Source organism: Babylonia areolata, chromosome 33 (genome assembly GCF_041734735.1).
Source record: "Babylonia areolata isolate BAREFJ2019XMU chromosome 33, ASM4173473v1, whole genome shotgun sequence".
Classification (NCBI taxonomy): domain Eukaryota; kingdom Metazoa; phylum Mollusca; class Gastropoda; order Neogastropoda; family Buccinidae; genus Babylonia; species Babylonia areolata.
In genome coordinates this window covers 8,399,138-8,421,120 of record NC_134908.1, presented here as the reverse complement: position 1 = coordinate 8,421,120, position 21,983 = coordinate 8,399,138, and the positions used below count along the sequence as shown (strand labels likewise).

General features: G+C 43.3%; 1 protein-coding gene across 2 annotated transcripts in view; it reads left to right on the top strand.

Moving 5' to 3' along the window:
• LOC143276918 (uncharacterized) overlaps positions 1-21,793 on the top strand; it is a 33,244-nt gene extending 11,451 nt beyond the window's left edge. Inside the window, exons 2-9 of one of the 2 annotated variants that reach the window (XM_076581584.1) lie at positions 4,022-4,205; positions 6,242-6,359; positions 7,699-7,884; positions 11,000-11,173; positions 13,208-13,629; positions 14,214-14,294; positions 14,550-15,764; positions 17,672-21,793. In XM_076581584.1, the coding sequence (XP_076437699.1) occupies positions 4,053-4,205; positions 6,242-6,359; positions 7,699-7,884; positions 11,000-11,173; positions 13,208-13,629; positions 14,214-14,294; positions 14,550-15,764; positions 17,672-17,986 (2,664 nt within the window). In that variant the 5' untranslated portion in view covers positions 4,022-4,052 and the 3' untranslated portion in view covers positions 17,987-21,793. Of the gene's footprint in view, positions 1-4,010; positions 4,206-6,241; positions 6,360-7,698; positions 7,885-10,999; positions 11,174-13,207; positions 13,630-14,213; positions 14,295-14,549; positions 15,765-17,671 lie in introns of both variants that reach the window. The other variant, XM_076581585.1, reaches the window with a different exon arrangement.
• The last annotated feature ends 190 nt before the right edge of the window (positions 21,794-21,983 follow it).

Genomic DNA, 21,983 nt, shown 5'->3' with positions numbered 1-21,983 from the left:
AAAAAAACCAAACCCACCCAGTCTGTGAACGATCATTGTGACAAAATCAAAAATTAAATTACTAACAAAGACAACGTATATTAGTTCATGCTTGTTTTTAATTTGGCTTTAGCAGAGTACAAAGATACCATTCGGGATTTTGCTTTTCAGTTAAGAATTTAACCAGAAAGAAATAATCACATTGAGAAGTTATCGAATCACTGAAAGGGGGCGTGAGTCTATAGAGAAAGAAGTAATAGAAATACCGAAGTTTGATTGGATCCATTATGACACGTTCCGTCTGTAACTACATTAACTCACTCAGTACGGCCAGTCCTCTCTTCTCCTCTACACAGACCCCTCGGATGTCCAGTGGGTGTCTGAATGACCCAAGCTTTAGCTTTCGTCGTCAGAATTGTGGTATTATTTGTCAACATTCACCTCTTCAGTATAAGAGCCTTCCGCTTGCAATATTTTGATGATGGTAATTGGGGTGAAACGCTGTTAACGTCGTCTCTTTCGCCGTTCGTATGGAGAGAGTTAATATAAAAAGTTAGATTGAACTTGAAAAAAAATCATTAAATGATATCATAAATAAACATTAATATAAAAAGTCGTTAAATTGAACTTGAAAAAAAAAATCATTAAATGATATCACAAATAAACCAATAAATATTTTTGAACTGATGTGCATAGAACAGACGAGGCTGGTAAATAGATAAATGAATATTCAAAAATGTGCATAGAAAAGCCGAGACTACTAGATAAACAAATAGATGTTTTAAAATGTGCACAGAAAAGCCGAGGTTGTCCTTTACTCACTCACACTCTCTCTCTCGCGCGCTCTGTGTGTGTGTGTGTGTGTGTGTGTGTGTGTGTGTGTTTTCCAACCAGCATTTCTTCTCCTAACCGCTACCCACTCACCCCCACCACCACCCCCATCCCCTTATCATTCTTTCTCGGTTTTTTTTTTTTTTTTTTTTTCCCCTCCTACACTGTGTACATCCTGGTTGAGCCGGGGACGTTCATTTTATCGCCCAGTCTTCTCCTCGCTTTTCCTGGCTGCTTGTCTCTCTCTGTGTCGTTTATTCCCCTCGGTCGTCCGTTTCTTCCTGACTTGGACCTGTCACACATACATACATACATACATACATACATACATACATACATACACACACACACACGCACGCACGCACATACATACATACATATATATATATATATATATATACATTCATACATGCATGCATGCATGCATGCATTACATACATACATTACATACATTCATTCATACATACATACATTTACACATACATACATACATTTACACACATTTACGTCACAACACGTACGCACGCACACAGGCACGCAGACACACACACACACACACACACACACACACACACACACACACACACACACACACACACACATTCTCTCTCTCTCTCTCTCTCTCTCTCTCTCTCTCTCTCTCTCTCTCTCAATCATACGCACGCACACACTCGCGCGCGCGAAGACACAAACACACTCGCGCATATACACATTACCACACATAAGCATGCACACACACACACACACACACACACACACACACACACACACACACACACACACACACACACACACACACACACACGTTCTCTCTCTCTCTCTCTCTCTCTCTCTCATTCTCTCCTTTTGCCTCTTCCTTTTTTGCCGGCTCTGTGGTTCAGTCAGTAAGTCAGTCAACGAACGAGCGCATTAGCAGTCAACTCTCTGCTGAGTTACGTACTTTTTGAATGACGGTGGTATTTACCCCCATTCGTCTGTAAGGTGTGAAATAAAAGGGATGGAAAGAGAAACAGAGAGAGAGAGAGAGAGAGAATAACGCTGACACCGTTTGATAGCATGTGCAGAAACTGATGCTCCAGTAACAGATAAAATAGAGAAACCGTAAAGAACGTATGGCAAACGAATGTTATCCTCTCGCAAAAAAGCTACATGTCAGTAATGTTTCTTGCATCTGTGGTGCTCACATAACAGCCGATCATATACCAACTTGCGATATGTTAAAGTCTCAAATCCCTGAACTGAAATCATCTTCAGTGTTGACGATCTTCAGCAGTCCATTGCTAATGTATGACTTTTTCAACTCCTTGTTAAATAGTCCAGTTGGTTCGCTGTTATAGTTGTTAGTTTTTCATTAGAAATATGTTATATTGTTATGTTTTTTTGTTTATTTTTTAAACAAAACTTAAATCAATAATTTTCACACACACACACACACACACACACACACACACACACACACAAACACACACACACACACACACTTTCACTTACTCGTATGCGTACACAGTAATTCCCCCACCCCCCACCCATACCCCTCCTCCCACTCGATTTTTTTTCCTTCCCTCGTCTAATATCACTTACAGTGAAAAGACGTTAAACTAAAGAACGAACGAACGAAGCTGTAGAAGAAATCCACTCTAATAGATTCATTAATACATATGCACGCACTCAAGCCCTACTATATAGGCGCGTTGGGTTATGCTGCTGGTGATGTACCTGCCCAGCCGAGGTGGTTCCGCGTACATGGATATATCCGAACGCATGTGGAGTGATGGCCAGTAGAAGTATCGCATCCGCATAGGAAGCGAGAGAATCTGAGCGCGCTGGTTCCAATCACGGCTCAGCCGCCGATATTTTCTCTTTCTCCCCCTCCACTAGACCTAGAGTGGCGGTCTTGACGCTAGTCATTCGGATGAGACAATAAACCGAGGTCCCGTGTGCAGCATGCACTCAGCGCACGTAAAAGAACCCATGGCAAAAAAAGGGTTGTTCCTGGCAAAATTCTGTAGAAAAGCCCACTTCGATAGGAAAAACAAATAAAACTGCACGCAGAAAAAAATACCAAAAAAATGGGTGGCGCTGTAGAGTAGCGACGCGCTCTCACTGGGGAGAGCAGCCCGAATTTAACACAGAAAAAATCTGTTGTGATAAAAAAAAAAAAAAAGAAGAAGAAGAAGAAAAAACAAATGAAATACAGTGACGCCTCCTTGAAGAAATGAAATTGAGAAACAGTTAATTTATTAAATGTCATGACACTGACACTGGAGTCCCAGCAGTTAGGCCTTGGGAAACTAAGTTTCCAATGTTCATTTCCCTACTCCCCACCCCCGCCCGAGAGAAAGAGAGAGAGGAAGAATCGTGCCGCGAAACCGGATATCCTGCTCTTCTTGCTCTCTTTCTTTCTTTTTTTTATGTTCATGAGGAAAGACTGAAGATGTTGTTGGAGATGATACCAACCTTTTCAGGAAGAGTTCCTTTTTGACTCACTTGTGAAAAACAAAGTGAGTCTATGTTTTAACCCGGTGTTCGGTTGTCTGTGTGTGTGTGTGTGTGTCTGTATGTGTGTGTGTCTGTGTGTCCGTGGTAAACTTTAACATTGACATTTTCTCTGCAACTACTTTGTCAGTTGACACCAAATTTGGCATAAAAATAGGAAAAATTCAGTTCTTTCCAGTCATCTTGTTTAAAACAATATTGCGCTTCTGGGATGGGCACAAAAAAATAAAGAATGAAGCCTAATTATATGCAAACTGCATTTACTGTTATATTTATATTTTTTGTATTCTCTAAACTTGGCACTTTGATCTGATATTCGACCCAACAAAAGATCTGTCATTATTATCATTTTTTGTTCAAACAGGAACTTCTTTTGCTAAGCATGGAAGTTTTATTTATTGCAAACGTTTTGGTGTAGACAGTAGAACAAGGGAAATTACTCTGTAATGCTAGTGGAGTTAATTTGCTTTAAACTGATCTTTCTCATCTTAAACATTACATTTTGAAACAAGAGAGGCAAGGCCTTCAAGACTCACTTGTGATGCACTTTAAAAATAAAAAAAATCCAAGCTTTTTATGTATTGAATATAATTTTAAAATGTTCCTTTTTTTCCCTTGTTTTTGATGTGTTCCCCTCCAAAACAGGTGTGTGGCCGCGCGCGCAGGGCGCCACACCACTTAAAGCCACGAACATAAAATAATAGTCTATTTATAGGTTCGTGACCCAAAAAACCTGCCCGGGCATTATGTTGAGTCATCTGGAGTACCTGCACGACAGGAAGGAGGCTTTGACCGCCCTTGACCTCTCTGTCCACCACGGCCATGACCTTCCCCTGCTCGTGGTGGTCAACACTGGTTACCTTAGCAACAGAGAGGAGACGAGCTTCTGTACTGGGCAGGTGAGTTTAATACCATGAACGAGGCGAGGGGAGAGAATGGGGAGTGGGGGGCGGGGCAGGTGGTGTTGTGTGTGCGTGTGTGTGTGTGTTTGTGTCTCTGTGTGTGAGCGTGTGTGGCTGTGTCTCTGTGTGTGTTTGAGTGTGTGTACACACACACACACACACACACACACACATATATATATATATATATATAATTATATACACGCAAACACACACAAACTCTCTCTCTCACACACACACACAACACACGCACGCGCGCGCACACACACACACACACACACACACACACACACACACACACTCACGCACACACATTTGTGTGTGTGTGCGTGCGTGAGTGTGTGTGTGTGTGCGTGTGTTGTGTGTGTGTGTGTAAGGGTGTGTGTGAGAGAGTTTGTGTGTGTTTGCGTGTATATATATATATATATATATATATATATATATATATATATATATATATATATATGTGTGTGTGTGTGTGTGTGTGTGCGTGCGTGTGTTGTGTGTGTGTGTGTGTGTGGCTGTGTGTAAGGGTGTGTGTGAGAGTTTGTGTGTAAACGTGTATATATATATATACATATATATATATATATGCGTGTGTGTGTGTGTGTGTGTGTGTGCACGCGGGCGCGTGTGTGTATGTGTTTGGGGGCGGGGAGGAGCGTCTTTTGGTGGTGGTAGCGTTCCCCCCCAAAAAAGAAGTATTGTTGTATCGCATTGCGAAAGTGGACTGTTGGCTTTTGGCAGTATCGCGTCCGCCCCCTTCAAAGGGAGAGAATGTGAGAGAATTGCTGGTTCGAACTCTGCACTCGCTAGTACTTTCTCTCCACCCCCACCCCCACCCCCACCCCTCTCCCCTCCATCAGAACATAAGTGTAGATAACGATACTATGTGTATTATTTTTAGGATGTTTCAACCAAAAATTTTGGACAAATTCCTGATTTCCTGCATTTGCAGTGTTACCCCCCTTTTTTTTTTCAAAGCATTCAGGAAGAATAGAACTTAATTCCATTAATGCATTGTAAGTCTGATGTTTACATGATGGATATTTTCTTGCTGAGCTTGTTTTCTAAGTATGAGATGTAATGTCAAGGTTTTAGATTGACATAGTGTTTAGCGTAAAAGTGTGTAGTACTGTCCTTTGAATGAGTGCACCAATCTAACAGCACAAAGCGCACTGGCAATCATTGTAACATTTCAAATGACATGATAGTCTTGAATTAAGTTTATTAATGCTTATGAACCATTGTTCACCCGATTTCGAGAAGATGAAAAAAACGTCATTAGTAAGAAAATAAACAAACAAACAAAATACCCACTGGAGAAATTGTTGACATCTACTTCAACACACACACACACGCGCGCGCGCGCGCGCACACCCACACACACACACACACACACACACACACACACACACACACACACATATATATATATATATATATATATACACGTTACCCTTTTTAATCTTTGCAAAGTTATTCTGAAATAGCGAAAGAGTTGTTTAGTTTTTACCTGCACTTGTTTTCCTCCTGGAGGAAGGTAGCAGAATGGTTAAGACGCTCAGCTGCCAATATAGAGAATCCGTGAGTGTGTGGGTTCGAATCCCGCTCTCGCCCTTTCTCCCAAGTGTGACTGGAAAATCAAAACTGAGCGTCTAGTCTTTCGGATGAGATGACAAACCGAGGTCCCGTGTGCAGCACTGCACTTGGCGCGCTGAAAAAGAACCCATGGCAACGAGAGTGTTGTCTCTTGGCAAAATCACTGTGGAAGGAAATCCACTCTGATAGGTACACAAATATAGTTATAAGCATGCACTCAAGGCCTGACAAGCGCGTTGGGTTATGCTGCTGGTCAGGCATCTGCCTAGCAGATGTGGTGTAGCGTATATGGATTTGTCCGAACGCAATGTCACCTCCTTGAGATGCTGAAAGTGAAACTGTTTTCCTTCGCTGCTAAGTTACACAAATAGATAGATAGATAGATAGATTAGATAGATAGATAGATAGATGTACATACTTTTTACCCCCAGGTACTGAGGCTACAAGAGTTACGCAAACAGAGGAGGGTATTGGTGCATGACGACCAGCGGAACTCACTCAGCGTTCCGCTCGACTACCCCCACCTGTTCAACGTCGGCGCGCAGTCCAGTGAGGGCGTCCTTTATTTATTTATTTATTTATTCATTCAGCTATTCGTTTTGTTTCTTTGCATCTGTCTATCTATCTATCTATCTATCTTTCTTTCTGTTTATTTGTTTTGTTTATTTATTTATTTGTTTATTTACTTGTTGCTTATTTGTTTGTTTATGTATTTACTTGTCTGTTTTACACAGTTGTTTGTTATCTATGTTCTCATTTATGTACTTGTTTATTTACCCGGGTTTATTATTTTATTTACTCATTTATTCATCTATTTATCTTTTCATTTATTAATCTATCTGTCCTTTTGTCTGTTTCTCACATTTGTTTATCTGTGCACTTTTGGAATTTACTTGTTTATTTCCCTGGGTTTATTTATCTTTATTTACTCATTTATTCACCTATCTCTTTGTATATTTATCTATCTAATCTAATATAATCGATCTAATTATCTATCTATCTATCAATCTATTTTTCATTTATTTATTTTTTCATTTATCTGTCTATCTATTTACACATTCATTTGTTTATTTATTTACTTGGTAATTTACCTGGGTTTAATTTTCTGTATTTATTCGTTTATTTATTTTTCTGGGTTTAATTTTCTGTATTTATTCGTTTATTTATTTTTCTATCTATCTAAAATTTATTTATTCATTTATTCATTTATCTATCTATATATGTATATTTTTTTCATTCATTTGTTTGTTTATTTATTTGACCATTTTCTTTTTATTTGTTTGTTTTGTTTATTTCATTAACTTGTTTACACATTTATTTGTTTATCTATGTACTCATTTATTTACTTGTTTATTTACCTGAGCTTGTTTATCTTTGTTTACTCATTTATTTATCTATCTATTTCTTTATTTGTTTATCTATTGATTGATTGATCTTTTTACTCATTTATTTATATATCTGTGTACTCGTTCATTTATTTCTTTATTTATCTGGGTTTATATTTACTTTATACTCAGTTATCTATCTGTGTGTTTGTTTATTTGTTTATTCATTCATCTATTCATTTAGTGAGTGAGTGAGTGATCTGTTCACTCATTTATTTGTTTATCTACGTACTCGTTTATTTACTTCTTTATTTACCTGGGTTTCGTTTATTTACTTCTTTATTTACCTGGGTTTATCTTTCTTTATTTACTCATTTATGTATATATTTATTTGTTTGTTCGCTAATCTGTTCATTCATTTAGTTATCTGTTTATCTATTTGCTTATTATTCATTCATTTACTCATTTGATTTATGTACATATTTTTGTTGTTTGTTTTTTTTATGTTTATTTGTCAGTCGTTGGTTTTTTTCCTCTTTTTTTTTTTAAATTTTTTTCTTCAGCCTCAACAGTTGCCCTCACCATTGGAGAGATCGTTGAGCAGTATAACCTTCCTGTGAAGATCAGGCTCGCGGACGCCCACATGCGCTTCAATTTCGGCACAGAGAACGCCACTCGCAGCTTGAGCACGTTGAAGATCATTCGGCAGCATGAAGAGAGCTACTTCTTGGCGAACACCGTGGTTGAAGGTGATTAGTGCGTGTGTGTGTGTGTGTGTGTGTGTGTTGGGGGTTGGGTGGTGGTGGTGGTGATGTGTGTGTTTGTTGGGAAGTGGAGGTATATGTATATGTGTGAGGAGGGGGCAGGGGGGTTATGATGATGATGATGATGATGATGATGATGTGTGTGTGTGTGTGTGTGTGTGGTTTGTTGTTGTTGTTGTTGTTGTTGTTGTTGTGTGTGTGTGTGTGTGTGTGTGTGTGTGTGTGTGTTTCAGTATTTGAAGTAACTGCCCTGTTGGCCATGAAGGCGATGCCAGTGGACCTTCATTGTACTAATTATGATATGTTGTATGTGATATCGTTTACCATCTCCGTCGTTGCTCTTCCCACCCTACCAGGCACAAATTATTCAGATTCATTCTAGATTCACTCTATGTGAGTGATGGCCTAGAGGTAAGGCGTCCGCCTAGCAAGGGAGAGAATATGAGCGCGCTGGTTCGAATCACAGCTCAGCCGCCGATATTTTCTTCCCCCCCACCCCCTCCACTAGACCTTGAGTGGTGGTCTGGACGCTAGTCATTCGGATGAGACGACGAATCGAGGTCCCGTGTGCAGCATGCACTTAGCGCACGTAAAAGAACCCACGGCAGCAAAAGGGTTGTTCCTGGCAAAATTCTGTAGAAAAGCCCACTTCGATAGGAAAAACAAACTGCACGCAGGAAAAAAAAAAAAAAAAAAATGGGGGGGGGGGGGGGGGGGGGGGGGTTGCGCTGTAGTGTAGCGACGCGCTCTCCCTGGGGGAGAGCAGCCCGAATTTCACACAGAGAAAAGAGACAAAAAGAGAAATAGAATACAATACAATCATATCAACTGATCAATGATTATATTACAGTCACTCGATCCGCCAACACACAGGCACAGCAATTATTCCCCTCCCGCCCCCGCACTCTCCCCACTCCCTCCCCCCATTCTCCCCCCCTCCCCCCCCCCCCCCAAAAAAAAAAAAAAAAAAAAAAAAGTTTGAAGAGAGAGAGAGATTCGATACTGTCTTCAGCAGCCATCTCGTTATGACTTTTCTTTTCGGTCTTTTCTTTCACACGTGATTCTAATGTGGTGTGTCGTATCTGCTTCATTTGACGCTACTATATTCATGTATATTGTAAAACAAATTCATAGATAAATAAATAAGTAAATAAATAAATGAATTGATGAAAAAATGAATCAATCAATCAGTATATATATATATATATATTCTTTTTTTTTTGTAAAATACATAAGCAAACAAATAAACGAACACGCTGATAAATAAATGAACGAGTGAATCAATAAATAGATGAATATATAACAAATAAATCAATAACATACATGAATAGACGAATAAATGAATCAAGGAATCAATGAAATTATAGATAATTAGTTAATTAAATAAATAAAATTTGGCGATCACCTAATCTCTCTCTCTCTCTCTCTCTCTCTCTCTCTCTCTCTGTGTGTGTGTGTCTGTCTGTCTGTTTTTTTTTTTTTTTTTTTTTTTTTTTGAGGGGGGTGAGGAGTATTTTTTTTTATATTTTGTATTTCTTTTTGTCACAACAGATTTCTCTGTGTGAAATTCGGGCTGCTCTCCCCCCCAGGGAGAGCGTGTCGCTGCACTGCACCGCCACCCTTTTTTTTTTTTTTTTTTTTTTTTTTTTTTAATTTTTCCTGCATGCAGTTTTATTTGTTTTTCCTATCGAAGTGGATTTTTCTACAGAATTTTGCCAGGAACAACCCTTTTGTTGCCGTGGGTTCCTTTACGTGCGCTAAGTGCATGCTGCACACGGGTCCTCGGTTTATTGTCTCATCCGAATGACTAACGTCCAGACCACCACTTAAGGTCTAGAATAGAAGAGGGGGAGAAAATATCGGCGGCTGAGCCGTGGTTGGAACCAGCGCGCTCAGGTTCTCTCGAGTTCCTAGGCGGACGCGTTACCTCTAGGCCATCACTCCATAATATATATATATACCTAATGTCTATCTACCTACCTATCTGTCTAGATAGTATCAGTATCAGTAGCTCAAAGAGGCGTCACTGCGTTCGGTCAAATCCATATACGCCACGCCACATCTGCCAAGCAGATGCCTGACCAGCAGCGTAACCCAACGCGCTTAGTCAGGCCTTCAGAGAGAAAAAACCGAAGAAGAAAATAAAGAATAAATTAATTAGAAAAATAAAATAAAATAATTAATTAATTAATAATAAAAATAACAATAAAAATAAATAAAATAAAATAAATAAAGTAAAAATAACAACAAAAAATAAAATAAAATAAAATAAATAAAAAAAAGAAATAAATAACAATAAAAATAAAATAAAATAAAATAAAATGAAATAAATAAAGTAAAAATAACATAGAAAAGGAAGCAGTCGACCGAACGAACGCAGTGGTGACCTGTCAACTCACTCAGTACGGCCAGTCCTCTCTTCTCCTCTACACAGACCCCTCGGATGTCCAGTGGGTGTCTGAATGACCCAACCTTTAGCTTCTGTCGTCAGAATTGTGGTATTCTTTGTCAACATTCACCTCTTCAGTATAAGAGCGTTCCGCTTACAATATTTTGAGGAGGGAAGTTGGGGGGAAACGCTGTTAACGTCGTCTCTTTCGCCGTTCGTATGGAGAGAGTTAATTAAGACACCCCCGTCCTCCTTCTTACACTGTCTGTCATGGAGGAAGGTGGCAGAATGGTTAAGACGCTCAGCTGCCAATACAGAGAGTCCGTGAGGGTGTGGGTTCGAATCCCGCTCTCGCCCTTTCTCCTAAGTTTGACTGGAAAATCAAACTGAGCGTCTAGTCTTTTCGGATGAGATGACAAACCGAGGTCCCGTGTGCAGCACGCACTTGGCGCACTGAAAAAGAACCCATGGCAACGAGAGTGTTGTCCTCTGGCGAAATTACGTAAAATGAAATCCACTTTCATAGGTACACAAATATGTAAGCATACACTCAAGGCCTGACTAAGCGCGTTGGGTTATGCTGCTGGTCAGGCATCTGCTCAACAGATGTGGTGTAGCGTGTATGGATTTGTCCGAACGCAGTGACGCCTCCTTGAGAAAGTGAAACTGAAACTGAAACTGTCTGTCATGCGTCCTGGGGGGCGGGGTCAGGTCAGCTGTGGAAGACGGCGATCCCGATCCCCATGTACCTGAAGGATGTGCGCTTCAGCCTGGTGACAGGCGTCAGTGGGCGGGGCATCACGGACGGGGGGTGGAGCCACATGAGGGCCCTCCTCCATTCCCAGGCTCTGCACCTTGACTTCTCCCAGGACCAGGGGGACTCGGGTGTGTCTTTGTTGGTGGTGGTGGTGGTGGTGGTGATGTTGGTGGTGATGTTGGTGGTGGTGTTGGTAGTGGTGGTGTTGGTGGTGGTGGTGGCGGTGTTGGTGGTGGTGGTGGTGGTGGTTTTGGTGGTGGTGTTGGTGGTGGTGTTATTGTTGTTGGTGGTGGTGGTGTTGTTGGTGGTGGTGGTGTTGGTGTTGTTGGTGGTGGTGGTGGTGGTGGTGTTGTTGTTGTTGGTAGTGGTGGTGGTGTTATTGTTGGTGGTGGTGGTGGTGTTGTTGTTGTTGTTGGTGGTGTTGGTGTTGGTGGTGGTGTTGGTGGTGGTGTTATTGGTGGTGGTGTTATTGTTGGTGGTGGTGGTGGTGTTGGTGGTGGTGGTGGTGGTGGTGTTGGTGGTGGTGTTATTGTTGGTGGTGGTGGTGGTGGTGATGGTGGTGGTGGTGGTGGTGGTGTTGGTGTTGTTGTTGGTGGTGGTGGTGTTGGTGGTGGTGTTGGTGGTGGTGTTATTGTTGTTGGTGGTGGTGGTGTTGGTGGTGGTGGTGTTGGTGTTGGTGGTGGTGTTATTGTTGTTGGTGGTGGTGTTGTTGGTGGTGTTGGTGGTGGTGTTGGTGGTGGTGTTGGTGTTATTGTTGTTGTTGGTGTTGGTGTTGTTGTTGTTCTTGTTGGTGGTCGTGATATTTTGTTGTTGTTGTTGTACTTGTTGTTGTTGGTGGTGGTGTTGGTGGTGGTGGTGTTGGTGTTATTTTGTTGTTGTTGTTGTGCTTGTTGTTGTTGTTGTACTTGTTGTTGTTGGTGGTGTTGTTGTTGGTGGTGTTGGTGGTGGTGTTATTTTGTTGTTGTTGTTGTTGTTGTTGTACTTGTTGTTGGTGGTGTTGTTGGTGTTGGTGTTGGTGCTGGTGTTATTTTGTTGTTGTTGTACTTGTTGTTGTACTTTTTGGTGTTGTTGTTGTTGGTGTTGCTGTTGTTGTTGGTGGTGGTGTTGGTGCTGGTGTTATTTTGTTGTTGCTGTTGTTGTTGTTGTTCTTCTTCTCATTCTTCTTCTTCTTCTTTCTTTCTTTCTTTTCCTGCATCTGCTTTTCTTTCTTCTTCTTCTTCTCCTCCCCTTTGTTCTTCTAATCTTTTGTTGCTTTGTTGTTTTTGTTCTTCAGATCTTGTTGTTGTTGTTGTTGTTGTTGTTGTTGTTGTTCTTCTTCTTCTTCTTCTTCTTCTTCTTCTTCTTCTTCTTCTTCTTCTTCTTCTCCTCCCCCTCTTTGTTCTTCTAATCTTTTGTTGTTTTGTTGTTTTTGTTCTTCAGATCTTGTTGTTGTTGTTGCTGTTGTTGTTGTTGTTATTGTTGTTGTTGTTGTTCTTCTTCTTCTGCCTCAGCTTCATTTTCTTCGTCTTTTCCTTCTTCCTCTTCTTCCTCCTCTTCCCCCTCTTCTTTTTCTTCGTCTTCTTCCCTCCCTCCTTCCCAAGCCTCCTGTTGAGTTGCTGTTGTTGTTTTCATACGATAGAATAACACACCTGATGTTGATCTGCAATCTTTTAATGCTGTCTGTATATATATAGCATTAATATATATCTATATATATCTATATATATATATATATATATACACCCTTCCCTACCTGTCTTCCTTCTTCCCCCCTCTCCCCGTTCCCCCTCCCTCCCCTTCCTCTTTCTTCTTTCCTTCCTCCGTCTCTTCGTCCCCCCGTCTCTACCTCTACTTCCCTCCCTCCCCCATTCACTCCCTCCCTTACCCCTCCCGCCCTCCTCCCTCCCCCATTCACTCCCTCCCTTACCCCTCCCACCCTCCTTCCTCCCTCCTAACATCCCCTTCCCTCCTTCCCTTTCTTCCTTTTCCCCTCCCTCCCTCCCGCACCCTCTTTCCTCCCTCCATTCCTTCCTTGCCTTCCTTGCTTCCTAACCCCCCCCCCCCCACCCTCCTTCCTTCCCTACCTTTCTCCCCTTCCCCCTCCCCACCCCCACACCCCCTCCTCTCCCTTCCTCCCTCCCCACCCCCCCACTCTTTCCCTCCATTTCCTTTCTTCATTCCAGAGATCGTCCAGCTCTCCAAAAAGCCCATCAAGGCCACGGACAACATCTACCAGAATATCGAGAACGCCGTCTACATCAGCGTCCGTGAGCAGCGACAACAACAACAACAACAACGACAACAACGACAGCAACAACAACAGCAGCAGGAGGAGCAGCAGCAGCAGCGTCCATTCCAGCGACAGAGGCGACCCCCGCCACAACCACGACCACATCCACAGGGCTCCGATCCGGCGACGACAAGGACGAGGATTGGTGGGGCCTCAGCTGGTGGTGGTGGTGGTGGTGATGATGCTGAGTACATGAATGTCCATGGTGGTGTTGGTGGTGGTGGTGGTGGTGTTGGTGGAGCGAGTTCGGGTTCGAGTCTGCGCGGCGCGTCGGGGGATGAATGGGTGTATGAGGACGTCTCGCATCATGTGTCGGTACGTGTGTGGGTGTGTGTGTGGGGGGGGGGGGGGGGGGCCGGGGGGGTTGGGGGGGGGAGGATGGGTATTTGGGGAAAGGACAAGGGGGTGGGGTGGGGGGGCGGGGCTTGGGAGATGTGTGTGTGTGTTCATATGTATGTGGGGGGTGCGGTGGGGGTGGATGGGGGGTGTGTGTGTGTGTGTGTGAAGGGTTGGTGTGGGGCGGGGAAGTATCTTCTGTGTGTGTGTGTGTGTGTGTGTGTGTGTGTGTGTGTGCGTGTGGAGGGAGCAGTGGTGTGTGTGTGTGTGTGTGTGTGTGTGTGTGTGTGTGTGTGTGTTCTGAGTGTGTGCGTGTGGATGGGGCGGTGGTGTGTGTGTGTGTGTGTGTGCGTGTGTTCTGTGTCTGTGTGCGTGTGGAGGGTGCGGAGGTGTATGTGTGTGTGTGTGTGTGTGTGTGTGTGTGTTCTGAGTCTGTGTGCGTGTGGAGGGAGCAGTGGTGTGTGTGCGTGCGTGTGTGTGATTGTGTGTGTGTGATTGTGTGTGTGTGTGTGTGTGTGTGTGTGCTCTGACGAAAGAGACTCAATACATGCACTACGTCACAGGGGACCGTGGATGGACCACCTCAGGACCCAGCTGACGTGTATGTTGACGTGAATAATGATGACGTCAGCTATTACGAACCTGTACGTATCAACCCCATCATTTCCCCATCACTCTCTCTCTCTTTGTGTGTGTGTCTGTGAGAGAGAGAGAGAGAGAGAGTGTGTGCGTGCCAGTGCGTGTGTGTGCGCACGCGTGTGCGTATGTGTATGTGTGTGTGCGTGCGTATGTGTGTGTGTGTGTGTGTGCCTGTGTTTGTATCAGTTCTTTATTTCTTTTCTTTTTATTCGTTTATTTATTTATCCATTCATTCATTCACTCATTCATTCCCCCAACAGATCGGCATGAAATCGCAAAACAGCATCTCCAGAGAGTACACCCCCATCAAAGTCCCCACCACCACCACCAGAACCAGACCACCACCACCAACACCACCCTCCTCCTCCTCCTCCTCAGCAGACGTCACCACCACCACCACCAGAACCAGACCACCACCACCAACACCACCCTCCTCCTCCTCCTCCTCCTCAGCAGACGTCACCACCACCACCAACAAAATTTCCACACCGGGAGCGGCAACACTGTCGGCAAACAGCGATTCCTCCCTTGCCGCCCAAATCCAAGAAGCCAGAAAGAAACTCAAACAGAAGCCACCACCCTCCACCACATCCTCCCCCTCCTCCGCAGGGAAAGGAGCCGCCGGAGGGAAGAAGACCCCCACGAACAACACCACCACTGACCCGGCCCCCCAAAACAACGACAACGACGAAGACTCCGAACTAGGACAGCAGCAGAAATGGCCAGGAGTTCACCTGAGACCGACACAGCAACAACAACAACAACAAAAATCTCCTTCCCGCTCCTCTACCACCTTCTCCACCTCCTCAACCCTCAAACGAAATACTGCCGCCCCGGCAACTGCTGCTGCTGCTGCTGCTGCTGCTACTACCGTGGCGGGAACAACACCTGGTGCTGCGGAACTGTACACAAAATCCTCCACCTTACCCTTCTCGCGAGGCGGCCAAAAACCTCAGACCAGCGCGGCATCAGCTAAACCCGCTATCAGACAAAAACCCAATCCGAATCAATACCATCTTGTGGCTCCTAATAAACCGGGAGGCGACACCAGCTTCAGCATCAGCAACAACAACAACAGCAGTGTGGCAACGACCGGATCCGGTCAGCAACTGGCGAAAAATGTAGCCGCGAACGCCCGGGGCAAGAATTCCAGTAGCCCCACTGGTTCCACAAGCACCGGGCAGGGGCCGAAACCGCGTTCCCCACAACAACCCTCCACCATCACCACTGCGGTGGTGGGTGCTGAGGAAGTGGTGGCACCCCCAGCGAAAGATACCACCCCGGACAGAAAAGAGACGTTGCTGTCGTCATCGTCGCCGTGTTCTGGTTCTCAAGGGGGTGGTGAAAATAGTGGCACCGCCTTGGCGACGGATGTTTACGTGAATCAGAGAGAGATGGCCGTCATTTCACCCACGCGTTCAGCGAAGAGAGTTCAGTCTTGCAAGGATTCGTCGAGGGGTCCCGCAGTTATCCAGGTATGAAGTTTTGTGCGGTGTGCGGGGTGGGGGGGTGGGGCGTTGAGTGTGAGTGTGTGTGTGTGTGTGTGTGTGTGTGTGTGTGTGTGTTTTGCAGTAGAAATAGAGGTAGTAGTAGGAGCAGTAGTGTTTTCATGTAATTATTATATGATGCCTTTTGAAAGGCTGGTCAGCGTGTATGACGTGTGTGTGTGTGTGTGTGTGTGTGTGTGTGTGTGTGTGTGTGTGTGACGTGTATGTATGTGTGTGACGTGTGTGTGTGTGTGTGTGTGTGTGTGTGTGTGTTTGCTTGTGTACATGCGTGAATGAAATGAGAAAAATGTGCATGTATTGAATCTACACTCACACACACACACACACACACACACACACACACACACATATATATATATATATATATATATATATATATATATATATATATATATATATATATATATATATATATATATATATATGGAAAGAGAGAGAAAGATTCACCTACGTGTACATGTTCAAAACACACACACACACACACACACACACACACACCTGCTCCACTTGTATATGTTTTTATCATGACCACTCCTCTTGATCGGTGTGCGACTTTTGTATCTGCATTCGTACCCCTTTGTCAGGGGCCATGGCCTTTGTGAATAAAACATCTGAATCTGAACCATGGCCTTTGTGAATAAAACATCCGAATCTGAACCATGGCCTTTGTGAATAAAACATCTGAATCTGAACCATGGCCTTTGTGAATAAAACATCTGAATCTGAACCATGGCCTTTGTGAATAAAACATCTGAATCTGAACCATGGCCTTTGTGAATAAAACATCTGAATCTGAACCATGGCCTTTGTGAATAAAACATCTGAATCTGAACCATGGCCTTTGTGAATAAAACATCTGAATCTGAACCATGGCCTTTGTGAATAAAACATCTGAATCTGAACCATGGCCTTTATGAATAAAACATCCGAATCTGAACCATGGCCTCTGTGAATAAAACATCTGAATCTGAACCATGGCCTTTGTGAATAAAACATCTGAATCTGAACCATGGCCTTTATGAATAAAACATCCGGATCTGAACCATGGCCTTTGTGAATAAAACATCCGAATCTGAACCATGGCCTTTGTGAATAAAGCATCCGAATCTGAACCATGGCCTTTGTGAATAAAACATCTGAACCTGAATCTGAACCATGGCCTTTGTGAATAAAACATCCGAATCTGAACCATGGCCTTTGTGAATAAAACATCTGAATCTGAACCATGGCCTTTGTGAATAAAACATCTGAATCTGAACCATGGCCTTTGTGAATAAAACATCTGAACCTGAACCATGGCCTTTGTGAATAAAACATCTGAACCTGAATCTGAACCATGGCCTTTGTGAATAAAACATTTGAATCTGAATCTGAACCATGGCCTTTGTGAATGAAACATCTGAATCTGAACCATGGCCTTTGTGAATGAAACATCTGAATCTGAACCATGGCCTTTGAGAATAAAATATTTGAATCTGAACCATGGCCTTTGTGAATGAAACATCTGAATCTGAACCATGGCCTTTGTGAATAAAACATTTGAATCTGAATCTGAACCATGGCCCTTTGTGAATGAAACATCTGAATCTGAACCATGGCCTTTGTGAATAAAACATTTGAATCTGAATCTGAACCATGGCCTTTTTGAATAAAATATTTGAATCTGAACCATGACCTTTGTGAATAAAACATCTGAATCTGAACCATGGCCTTTGTGAATAAAACATCTGAATCTGAACCATGGCCTTTATGAATAAAACTTCTTAATCTGAACCATGGCCTTTGTGAAAAAAAACATCTGAACCTGAATCTGAACCATGGCCTTTGTGAATAAAACATCCGAATGTGAATCTGAATTCCTCTGTCCCTCTCAGACTCCACAACCCCAAGGTTCCACCACCGCCACCAGCAACACGGCCCGGGGATTCGAACCCCAACCCCAACCCCAACCCCAAGCGGCCACCCTCCCGCTGGACCAGTCCCTAGAGCACTGGACCATCCAAGACGTGCAGGGCCTCCTGACGACGCTCAAGCTCTCCAAGTACCAGGCGATGTTCCACGAGCACGTGATCGACGGGAACATCCTCGGGCAGCTGACCAAAGACATCCTGAAGGAAGAGTTCGGCATGTCGGCCTTGGAGATCATCCGGCTTCAGAACTTCGTCAACACTGGGCATCTGCCTAAGTGAGAGAGGGGGAGAGAGATGTGGGGGTGGGGAGGGAGAGAGAAGGGGGGAGAGGGTGCGGAGAGAGAGAGGGAGGGGATGGGGAGAGGGGGGGGGAAGAGAAAAGGATGGACACAAGGACACAAATGGTTTAATTGTATAGGCCTCGGCCCTTTACAAACGGAGTAGTGCACAAACATAGTGCATCACTAACTTGAAACTTTGCCTCCTTAGGGCAAGTGGGGAGAGAGAGGGAGAAAGAAAGAGGATGGAGGAAGAGAGAGAGAGAGTGAAAGTGTGAGAAAGAGATGGGGGAGGGAGAGGGGGGGGAGAGAGAGAGGGAGAAAGGGAGAGGATGGAGGAAGAGAGAGAGAGTGAAAGTGAGAGAGAGATATAAAGAGAGAGAGAGAGAGTGTGTGTGTGTGTGTGAGAAAGAGAGAGATGGAAGAAGAAAGGTAGACAGAGGGAGAGATGGAGGGAGAGAGATAGTGAAAGTGAGAGAGAGAAAAAAAAAAGAGAGAACGAGAGAGAGTGTGTGAGAGAGAGAGAGAGACGGAAGAAGAGAGGTAGACAGAGGGAGAGATGGAAGGAGAGAGAAAGAGAAGGGATGGGGGAGATGGAGAGAGGGAGAGGAAGATCGACGTGCTTTTATTTTTATTTCATTTATTTATTTGTTTATTTTGTTGGGGTGGTGGTGGTGAGGTTGGGGGGTATGGGTGGGGGGGAGGGTGTGAGGGAGGCTTGTTCGTGTGTGTGTGTGTGCTTTGGGTGGAGGGTGGTGAAGATGTGGGGGAGCGGGAGGAGGAGGGGGGCGGGGTGCGTGTTGGCCCAGAATTTTGGACATTTAGTTTGAGTCCCACTTTTTCACTCACTCGTGTAAACTAAGTGAGTCTATGTTATAAACCCGGTGCCCGGTTGTCTCTGTGTGTGCGTGTGTCTGTCTGTGTGTCTGTCTGTGTGTCCGTGGTAAACTTGAACATTGCCATTTTCTCTGGAAATACTTTGTCTGCCAATACCAAATTGGACTTCTTCACAGTCATACAAATAATTGGTTGCAAGTCGCCCGAATTAATCCGTATTTCCGGATCAGTAACGGCTTATATCGTTGAGGCTGCTTCCGCCATTTGCCCTTGCTGGAACGCAGACTGTGCTTGGTCAGAAGACGGCATGTCATCGTTTTACTTGTTCGCAACAACAAGAAAAGAAACACAAGACTGCACTAGCTCTGGGCAGTGCTGCAGCCTTGGGGGCTAGTTTGGGTTTTTAGGACCATCAAACTCTTGACGATCCTAAAACCCTCTTGGCCGAGAGAGTGGGGGGTGTAGCTTGGGCAAACCACTGTAATGGAATTCTAGCTCAGATGGTCAGGACAGCAGTTGCCTCCTCTACTGTTCTCGGGGTTCCAGTTGGACACGTCTGACTGTCATACCACAATATGATTTGATATCAAGAGACCAACAAAGTGAACATTGCTTGGTGGATGTATTGAATATGAAGGCAGTCTTAGTTGTATAGCATTATTTACTTGAATATTTTCATTTTAATGTGTTGCATTTTATGTCCAAGATATGTGTGTATATAAAGGCATATATGATTATTCACATGAGCATTTATTTTTATCAACGATGTGCCAATTACATTTTCTTATTGGATTATGATTATTATTGTTTTACTTCCCATTATTTTGTTTTGATTTTACTTATTGTATTTTGTTATTTTTAGGAGAAAAAAAAATTAATAGCACTATTTCTTATCATTGGCGAATTTGTGCTGTTTGGATACATAGAATGTACTGTGTTGAATATTTGCTCATTTTTGCCCACTGAATGATGAAACGTTCATACGGTACTGTGCATGAAATGCTTTTTTTTTTTCTCAGTGCCTCCTTTTTATCAGCAAACGTGCCAACAATCTCTCATTTAGATGTAAAATGTATTCTTTTATCTTGTGCCATGTAAATTATGTAATGCTTTATCACTGCGAAAGCGTGCCATTCTGAGCATTACAGCAAACTGAACAAGTCACTTGGCTACTTTTCTTTCTACACAGAGGCCATGATTGGTTTTATGTTAATTTAGTTATGTTCTGTCTCTGCGAAAGCGTGTTACAGTTTGTTTTGCGATAATCTGTCCATTTTGACAGTAAACTTGTCAGTACGTATCAGTTGATTACCGTTGAATTTACCACACAAAAAACAACGCAACAATGATTTATCAATTCAGTGACACATCACTGTTGAAGTGTGTCATAGTGGGCTTAGAAATAATCTCAATGTATCAGGTGATAACATTCGCCACCTTTAAATGGTGGCATCTCCACTGGTGTGGGTGGGATGGAGGGGGGGGGGGGGGGGGGGCGCTCACTCTGGCTCTGTGGCTAGGCGATTATTGTCGTCGGTAAGGGGGCTTAGTAGATGGTGTCCTGCGTACGTTGGATCAGAACAGGCACTAGTGAACACCACCAGAGTGACTCAGCAGCTCCAGCAGTGCAGGGTCTCCTCTGGTGTGTGGACTGTCCATGCTGAGACTGCCCGAGTGTGGCCATGTATGGGGGTGGGGGTTGGGGCTTGAAATGCATGGGAGTAATGCCGCTGATATGGTGCAGATGTTGAGGCAGCAAGGAAAACAAGGCAAAAAAATCCAAAACAACAACAACAACAAAAACACAAAAAAACAACAACCAACATATACCACCCTTTTATGCTTTGCTGAGCATCTCACCTGAATTTTGTTGAGATTTTGTTTTGTATTGTATTTCACTGTGTGAATTCGGGCTGCTCTCCCCAGGGAGCAGAGCGTTGCTACACTGAGAGCGCTACCCATTTTTTGGTGGTGGTTTTTTTCCTGCGTGCAGGTTTATTTGTTTTTCCTATCAAAGTGGATTTTTCTACAGAATTTTGCCAGGAACAACCCTTTTGTTGCTGTGGGTTCTTTTACGTGCACTAAGTGCATGCTGCATACGGGACCTCGGTTTATCGTCTCATCCAAATAACTAGTGTCCAGACCACCACTCAGGGTCTAGTAGAGGGGGAGAGTTTCAGTTTCAGTTTCAGTAGCTCAAGGAGGCGTCACTGCGTTCGGACAAATCCATATGCGCAACACCACATCTGCCAAGCAGATGCCTGACCAGTAGCGTAACCCAACGCGCTTAGTCAGGCCTTGAGAAAAAAAAAGAAAGAAAAAAAAAAAAAAAGAGGGGGAGAAAATATTGGCAGCTGAGGCGTGATTCGAACCAGCACGTTCTGATTTTCTCGCTTCCTAGGTGGACGCGTTACCTCTAGGCCATCACTCCAAACCCCCAACATTAATCTTCCACAGCTGATTTTGTTCTCAACTTTTAAAATGTGCATGCTTTTTTAGCTCGAGCTTTTAAATCTGGCTGTAAAAATCTGCTTCTCCCCACCTCCTCCACTCCATTCTGGTTTTTTTGTTTGTTTGTTTGTTTTTTCCAACTTTCAATGCAGATGTAGTTTGAAGTGTGTTTTTTTTTGTTGTTGTTGTTGTTGGTTATTTTATTTTCATTTCTATGAATCACACACTTCAGTGTTATGTGTACGTGTGAATGACAGGTGTGCAAGCACTCTGATTTGCCTCTGCAAAACACTAATCACCATGTGATTGCGTCACTATTGTTATTAATGCATAATTATGTGTTTGATAACCGGATTTAAACAGCTGACAATGTTGATTGATTGTGAAATTAAAAATTGTTTTTGTAAAAATGGTTATTAACGTATAATTATGTGTTTGACAAGCAGATTTAAAACAGCTGACAATGTTAACTGGGAAATGAGAAACTGTTTTTGTAAAATTCAGCAATACAAGCGTTTCATCTTAATCTGGTTTGATTGTTGTGCATGTGAATAAAAATGCACAAACACAAGCATATTGTGCATGCAAACAAACACACATACAAACACGCACGCACATACAAACACACACACACTCTTCCAAAGCACTAACAACCACTTATGCGTCTTTGTTTTCTTTTTCTTTGTTGTAAAATTCCATCTGTTACTTTT